Here is an 8874-nt window from a genome sequence, read left to right on the forward strand (position 1 = left end):
AGAGAGAGAGAGAGAGAGAGAGAGAGAGAGAGAGAGAGAGAGTTTTTTTGCGGTTTGTGAACAGTGAAAACTGTTCAGTTTCCTTCTCTTTTGATAACAAACAGAAACTGTCGATTCTGAAAAAAAAAATTGCCTAGTGACGTGGATTATGTGTGATGAGGTGTATTTTAATTTACTGATGTATATATTTTTTTTTCTAATCAAAATCGTAAAAATAAACTGAATGGATAATTGTAATTGCACCTAAAACACTAAAAATGTAAGTAATTTTTAGAAAATGTATACGTATAAGAAATAAACCAACTTTTGGATAACATCGGAATAATTCTTTCAATATATAATAAACTTTACGGGCTTTTTTTTGTTAAAGAACTTTACGCATAATGAACTTTACGGGCTCTTTTTTTGTTAAAGAACTTTACGCATAGTTGTATACTCCACTACAACGAAGAACTAATCATGTATAGTGGAATATTAATTAAACTGTATCCAAAGATTACACAAGCTTGATAAAATATGACCATCAATTTTAGTTACCAGTCAGTGGTCATTGATGACAATCATTAACTTTGATGTTTTAAAGGAAAGAACAAATAAAACAGACGATATATATCGATAAACAACATTTTTGGAAAACCAAAGGTACAAGACATCGTTAACTAGGGTTGTAGTTTTTTTTCCACTATAATCTCAATTTTGGTTGACACTTGATACTGTTATTTTTTCCACGATTTAAATTTATTTTTTCAAAAAGTATTTACAAAGTCTTTGAACAAGTTCAAACTTATCTATTACAGAAACTGAAGTTGAGTTGATTACCAAAAGAGAAGAAAACAAAAATGATTTAAGTTGTAATTGATGGTTTGCTGATGAGCATAATTAATGGCTAAACCATCAGCTACTTCGTTGCCAGTACAAGAAACATGAACGAAAAAATCCCTAGGAACTAATCTTCCCATAGTTGAATGTCACCAATCAAGTGTTCCTTCGAGGTTAACCTTGACAAGTTGACAGTGTACAAGATCAAAACTAGTGCTTGGTTTTTACATTCACCCCAGAGTCCATGCATTATTATCCATCAATTCTTGTTTTAATTAGTTTTGAACTACCAGAAAACATTGAACAACTACTGTTCAGAAGTTCTGTTATAAGAAACAGCTATCCCTGATTTCGGTTCGAGATTACTGGTTATAAAATATAGTGTAATGATGATTCCATAACAGATTGTAATCAAATATATTACTTCTAAGTTCTAACTACATCTCTGTAATTTTTTGCATGCATCCGGATCTGTGAAAATTCATTTTCTTCGTAGTGGTAAAATTTTAACATATTTATTATATATAAAAAAGATAAGAGATAAAACGAAGTCAATTAAAATAAAACCTAGAAGACGATACTAGCTAGTAATTACAAATTGCGTACTAGAGATATACTACTAAGTACTAATTAATACCACTAACTGCAAGCGAACCATAGTTGCGAAACATAGTAGAACGAAAGAGAGAGGGTACGTAGTTAAGAGCTTTAATCCGGTGCGAAGCCGGGGGTACGAGCTAGTTCAGACGAAGCTCAAGAGAAGCGCAAGGACCTCTACCATGACAATCACGACCGTCCAGTTGGCCATACTTCCAGCTGGCACCATTTATGTGATCTTCACCATGCATAGGGAAGAGAGGAAGCGTACGTCGATGTTCCAGATAAGCATCGCCACCACATTCTTCTTCTTCCTGATGACCGTCTAGACCAAACGGAGGTTTTGGTCTATCGAAGAAGTTGTAAGGTGCTGATGAGTAATGATGATTATGATCCATGTTTGCCGTCCATCCTCCACCTACGTTGTTGTAATTCATAGAACAGTCTTGTTCCTTCACCCAAAAAAATTTAGTTCCATTAAATTCATATATGTAGGATATATATTATTTGAAATAAATGACTTATTGTTTGGTACGTACCATAGATCCATAGACATGGCTACTTGAGTAGCCATTAGAAGCATTAACAGCACCACATTCAGTACCTGAGTTTGCATGATTTAAATTCCCTTCAAACAATTATACGTATCAGTGAGCATATAAATTTTGATTCCACACCATACAATATATACAGAGAAAATGAAGAAAGAGACATAAAATTAGTGATTTTTCTATACTGACCCAAATCCCTAAATTCGTTACAAATCACAAATAAAAATAAAATCACGTGAGTCTAGTTTCCATTACACAACAAAGAAACCGTTCTTTAGATGCAAATCTGGTTTGCCCCAATCAAGATCCATAACTTCACTTATACGTCATTACATATACATATATCCATCAAAATCATATGTACATAAAATCTTCTTGGGTTTGGTTATTTTTACTAATTCATATAACTAGTTCATAGTAATATATATTTAATTGACATAGTTAATTAAAAAAATATCATCTGAATAGCATTTTTAAAATCTTCTTAACAAATTTTAACATTTTATATACATACATATATCCATCAAAGTCATACATGTAGATCTTGTTAGTTTTTTTTTTTTTTTTTTGCTAGGTTATGTAATAGGTAGTGGTGTAAATGTTTCATAATTAGTAATACGCTTTGATGAATAAAAGTATCTTAAGAAATTCATAAAATAAAAGCATATATAAGAAATTTAGTCACCGTTATTGAAGCTGGGATATGACTTGTTCTGATGATAGAGATGATGCTCTTGGTTAAGTTTAACGTTGACGGAGTTCGCAGGTCTCTGCATGGGAACGCCATGATGATGGTGAAGTAGAGGGAGATGTTGATGATAATGATCATTAGCCATCATAACCGAGTTGGGAGATGAAGACGGTGTGGTCATGGTTGTGCCGTTGAATCTCTTCTTCTGACGCTCACGAGCCTTGTGGTTCTGGAACCAGTAAAATACGTTCTTGCCCTCGATCTTTCCGAACTGTCTCAGCCTAGCAGTGATCTTCTGGATCTGATCTGCTGTTGGTGACCGGATTCCACTATTGTAGTAAAGTTCTTTGAGCATTTTGATCTGCTCCGTCGTTGGTGTCCACCTCGTGCTGGTTTGGCGACAAGTGTAACCACCAGAACCGGACTTGTTGTTGTTGCCGCTTTCTTGGTCGGCTTGATGGTGATGATGCTGATGCTGCGGTGGCTCCATGTGTTTTGATTCTGACTTTTGTTCACAAATTAAGGAGATAAGATAAAGATACTAGAGAGGAAGAAGAGAATGATATTGAGAAAGAGAGAAGCTTTACTTAGCAAGAAAACAACTTGGTGAAGAGATTTTAGGTTTTGTGTGAGAGAGAAGATATATATAGAGAGAGTAAGGTGTTGAGTTATCCTACTATATTAATTGAGAAGTACAAAAATAAAATTAACCTTTAAAAGTGTAAAAATTTACATTCAAATGCCATTAAAAATATTTAAGAAAAAGATAAAATCATTAAGAGTAATAAAGATAATTAATATTTAATTAATCATTTAATTATCTATTTAAACAGATAAATCCCACCATCATCAAATTCTATTATGTTTACCGCGGGTTCTATTCTGTTTCACACAATTATCAAATCATACACACGAATATTTATAAAAAAAAACATAGCTACAAAAATGTTAGCCTTCCCATTACCTAAAGATTTGAAGCCTTTTAAGAATTAATGGCGTATTCGCGTCAAGATTCTGAAGAAAAATAGTTATCATTGTCCAATGAACTATACATGACAGTAATGTTAGTTACATCTGTTTACTTATTTCAGAACTATAGCAATATTATGTTTTATTGATAAAAGTTTAAACAATTTTATTCATCGTTACATGCAAATGTTTTCTTGACAAAGATTTTCACTTTCAATCAACATTTTTAAAATACAAAATTATTATATAAACAAACCGAATTTATAATCACAAACAATTATAAAAAACATAATAACAAAAAAACAAGTTTACATTACAAAAAAGTTTAACCTGCGGTCTCTACCGCGGGTTAGTACATAGTATATCTAGTTATATATACATAGATGGGGACCAAACAACTTTTTTGCAATATTCTAGAAAATCAGTTATTCAAAAGTATTATTCTTTTAAGCAAGTAGATTTCATTTTCATACATACAAAACTCTATATATTTACAATTCATTTAATAAGGAATTGTCATACATAATATTTGTTATAGTTATAAGAGAAAAGAAAAGTGTCCTCGTCACTTATAAATGGCCTATCATTACGAGATTAGAGAAGCTTATATATCAGTTAATATACAAAATGTGTATATTTGAAAGAAATACATGTTCATTTGAATATTTAACATCCGAATAAGTTGTTATGTTATGTTTGGAAGAAAATTCTTACTTTGAATATCTATTTCTCTTTTTTAAATATGCATGTATTAAAAAGGAGAAACGAAACTCTAATTCATTTTCGATATACTTTAGAATTACGTATATCATCATCGATACCATGCATTAACAACTTAATAATATGAACTTGTGTTAAGCATTTCAATAACTCATGATCATGTGAATGACTGAATTGTATTCTTCTTGAACAAGAAAAAATCATGAAACTATGCTCTGGAGAGTTTTTTAAATCATTTTAGTGCCAATAAATAATGTATTTATTTGTAAGAAAAATATACGTTGTGGGGGGGAGATCGAATCAGAGGATATCTGGTGGAGAAGGATTGAAAGGGACAGAGAAGTTAGAAATAAACATGAAAATGGAAAGGGACAAAGGAGGGAATTAGAAAGGTGAGGGCATCATCGGTATTTACATAGACGAAAAACCCAAACTACTCTTCTTTGTTTTTCAATTTCTCTGTCTCTTCTCAATTATTACTTCACCAGCTTTTATTGTGTTATGTTATCTGTCTACGTATGAAAGATATTACCCCCATACACACACCAATTTAAACATAAACAATCTAAAACATCCATGTGAATTCTTGTAACATGTATCGTAGGAATGAAAGAAAATAAAATGAATACTGTTTGATAATTCTTTAATGCAAGTTCTTTCTTTATCTTCTCTATATACTGAATTATGTTTTTTTCTTTAAATACATTAGTTTATCTCAATTATAATGTGTAGAACGAGTGTGACGACTGGTGTAGTTACCGACATGTTAAATATGTAAATGTAATTCATTCATTTCTAGTTATATTTTACTAGTTAATATGACTTTTGGTATTGAAAAGGAACAATGCCCAACTTTCGTATAGTCTTATTGTTCTACGTAACAGCCATACAAATAAAAGATATGTAGAGATTTTCAATATATACTTTTTGAAGAATTCTACAAATTTCATAAAAGCTATTATAGTTTTATATGGGGAATGGCCCTAAAGATTCGGCCGATAAGAATTATGAAACTATAGAATGAAAATTAAAATCGGATCAACAAAAAGTTGCTTGGCTATTAGATAGTATACTTGTTCATGAGCAACACAACGTGCAAAAACGTACCCGGAATAAAAAAAAAACTTTTTACGAAATGTAAGTCTTAGAATCTTTTAGGTAGTTGCCCTAACAAGACCACTTGATCGAACCTATATAAACTCAGTTTCATCACACAACAAAAAATTGGTAACTAAACAGTACTTTGTTAGACTAATGGGTTACTCATTTATATCCGAGAATAGGTTTGTAATGTCTTTTGGCATTTAATTTGTTCTATGGAATCAACGGTCAAGGATTTTTATTCAACTTCTGCTCTCTGTATACTCGGGGAGGATTATTCCCTTCTAGTCACCAAACAATATACTAACTAACACACAAATAAATTAATTATATATCTAATTGTATTTGTATAAGTTACCCACTATAAGAGAGTGGCAAGAGCTCATTTCTTATGAATGTTTCATCTAATCTCTCCTAGAGCTAGAGTTTTTTTTTTTTTTGGTATAAATTTTAACATTAGAACCAAATTTTTTCTTTCTATATATCTAGTTGGATCGTGAATGTCTTTTGACAAGAAAGAAAAAGAATGTCTTGTTACTCTAGCTACATGCGTATATATTGATGTATATACAAGAACTACATGAACATAAGGTCACATTTACATAGTGGTTGCTACGTAGAATAAGAATACTCTCACATAGGCCCTTTGATTTAATAAACTCCTATGAGTACGTACGGTAACGAGCATGCAGTGAGAAACAGAGGATCTTAATTTACGCATCACGATCTTTTTCATTGTCGTAAAGTACTGCTGAAGAGGGCAGAGGGCTAAAGACTCAGAGCTTTTGTAAACTAACGTCTACGTGGCCCCTAAAGCCACTCTTCTTTATTGCAGAGAGATTTCATTTTCATTTAGGGCATCATTAGTTTCAGTTTGTACTTTTGCCCTAATTTCATGAAAATGTTTTATTTTTATTTTTATAAATGATGATTTCATGAAAATGTTTACAATTAGTTTTATTATTTCTTAGTATAAAATAATTGGTTTCCCGGATTAATGGGAAAAAATAGGGTTTGGAACATGCATGGTCCCCTATACGATCCGAGCCTTATATTCAGTCTGTCATATGTTATTTGCTATTTACACCATACGTTACACTGTTTATATTTAGAGTACTTATTGAAACTCTTAATTAGTTCATCGACGTACGTACCATATATATTAGTTCTCAAATATTCATAACTATATTAGAAGGCATTTTACACACACACACACACACACATATATATATATATATATATATATATTATGCAATTTTATATTTTAATTCATATAAGTTGTCTGCTATTTTTATAATAAATATAATTAGATGTAACTAACGATATGCGTGGATTTTTTTTTTTTTTTTAACATCTTACTGCCTGAAATTTATATAACTATTTTGTTGAAATTAAAAAAGAAGTTAAAACTACTATACACTTGAATTTAAGCTATTAAATATACGTGAAAATTTTATAAGTATGACATTTCCATGTTTAACTACCATGTGGTTTTGCAGTATAAGTTCTTAATTCACGTACGTGGTAGAGAAAAAACCTATTATAAACAAACACACACATATATATATATATATGATGTCAAAAAAATAAAACACACACATATAATACGAGAGTGTAATATAAATAATTCACATACTACAGAAAAATGATAACTATTTATTGCGATTTTTTTTTATTTTGGTTATCATTGTACATGTAAAGGTGTAAAATAATCAATTAGATTTTTTTTTTTTAATTTATTACTATGAGATCAATTAGATCTCATAGTAGTATTAAATTAATAAGAGAATTTTAGTCTTTTGTTGAAATCAAAACAACAAGTCTTTAACAAAAACATCGTCATCATTATTTTTCTTAAACTCTTTGATTACTTTATTTTTTGTTTCTATGCTTGACTGAATACCAAAAACATTTATAATTCAATATTTATAAAACAATAATATATACAGAGAGAGAGAGAAGAGTAATCAAGAGTGGTGCAGAAGGAATTTCATTGTCGAAGAAAGAGCACGCTCTTCGATAACGTAAATGCAATGCAAGCAATAAATGAAGTGAATTCATGAGAATTAGTATCATGATCATCATCGTCATGATCATACACACCTTCATGGCTTCATCATCATCACCTATCTTCATTCAAACACACACATCGTACGTGAGTATGGATGAAACAATCATGATATGCTCTTATATATACATGAAAATTATAAATATGAGTGTATTATATATATATGCATGCTTTAAAGCCGTTACATATGATTTAGAATATGGAATATTACATCATATAAACGGGAAATGTCTCTTGTTGTAAGCTTCTTGTTTTGGATAGAAAAGAGTACCTTTCACCTACAACTGCACCAGTTAACATTGGTGGTTGTGACTATTTATTACACTTCTCTCTATCTCTCTCTCACTGTTGATTTATTGATTATACGGCGTGAGAAATTGCATAGAATATTCAACGCACATGACGTTCCCTATTTTATTTTCTTATACGTTGATACACACATTGGTAATTTTCCAACCGTAGAATTATCTTTCGTATAAATTCTGCATAAACTTTTAACCATTTAGAAGTGATGTCGTTTTCTTCATTCCATTGTTACTCAAACCATTTAATAGTGTGGTGATGTGCCACTACCAATTAAAACCGCATACTCTTCTAATTTTGTTATAACAAATAATATACCCACCGCCACTAGTGATTTTCTGCATCTAAGATACTGATCGTATAATACAATTGTTCTATGGAAATTAAAAAAAAAAAAAATGAATGGAAAAATGAATTACTTGAAACACAGATTTTTGTTTATACATATATTAGAAAAAGGTTGATAGATATGATTATTATATTACGTCGTGCATGTACATTTTTTTCTAAGAAGGAATAGGATAAGAAGAGTGAAAGAAAAAGCAAAGTGTTAGTTTCCTAGAAAGTTAGAGAAGAGTACTCATTGCTTCGACTGAGATAAAGATGAAAATATGAGGAGAGAGATTTGTTTTCACTTCATTAATGATTAATCTTTTTATTATAAGCATTAATAATTAATTGATTGGAGGATTTTCTAAATGAAATGAAATTACTGATTGAAGGATTTTATATAAAAAATCCTAAAATTCAAATTCCCTTACAAATATCTTAAGTTCCTTGATTAATCATACTCAGAAATACATAATTACACTTAGGTGAGTTTTTTTTAGAATGTCTCCCAAGGAACAAAGCGTTCAGAAAAATGTTTACAATATTCTCCTATGAAAATAAAATAACACAGCTTTTAAAAATCAGTGTTCTGTTATTTGGAATGATAAATGGTCAAGATCAATTCAACAGAAGACAGATCAATACATCGTGATGGGCTAATATGAAAAGGTGTTTTGTATGCACATAGACACACAAACACACACATCCCTTTTATCCAAATCAAC

General features: G+C 30.6%; 1 protein-coding gene across 1 annotated transcript; it reads right to left on the minus strand.

The window, feature by feature from the left end:
• On the minus strand, positions 1393-3171 carry LOC104747625 (protein WUSCHEL). Its single transcript, XM_010469289.1, has 3 exons — positions 2653-3171; positions 1956-2044; positions 1393-1868 (listed from the first exon to the last, which is right to left on the minus strand). The coding sequence occupies exons 1-3, from the start codon at positions 3146-3148 to the stop codon at positions 1557-1559; spliced, it is 897 nt and encodes a 298-aa protein (XP_010467591.1). The 5' UTR covers positions 3149-3171; the 3' UTR covers positions 1393-1556.

This window comes from Camelina sativa, chromosome 15, assembly GCF_000633955.1.
Source record: "Camelina sativa cultivar DH55 chromosome 15, Cs, whole genome shotgun sequence".
NCBI lineage: Eukaryota > Viridiplantae > Streptophyta > Magnoliopsida > Brassicales > Brassicaceae > Camelina > Camelina sativa.

Bases quoted from the DNA above. Each gene is read 5' to 3' on its own strand.
- LOC104747625 (XM_010469289.1), bottom strand. From the start codon at position 3,148: ATGGAGCCACCGCAGCATCAGCATCATCACCATCAAGCCGACCAAGAA. The intron at 2,045-2,652 runs GTGACTAAATTT...AATTGTTTGAAG, and splicing joins ATATCCCAGCTTCAATAACG to GGAATTTAAATCATGCAAAC. The intron at 1,869-1,955 runs GTACGTACCAAA...TTTTGGGTGAAG, and splicing joins GCCATGTCTATGGATCTATG to GAACAAGACTGTTCTATGAA.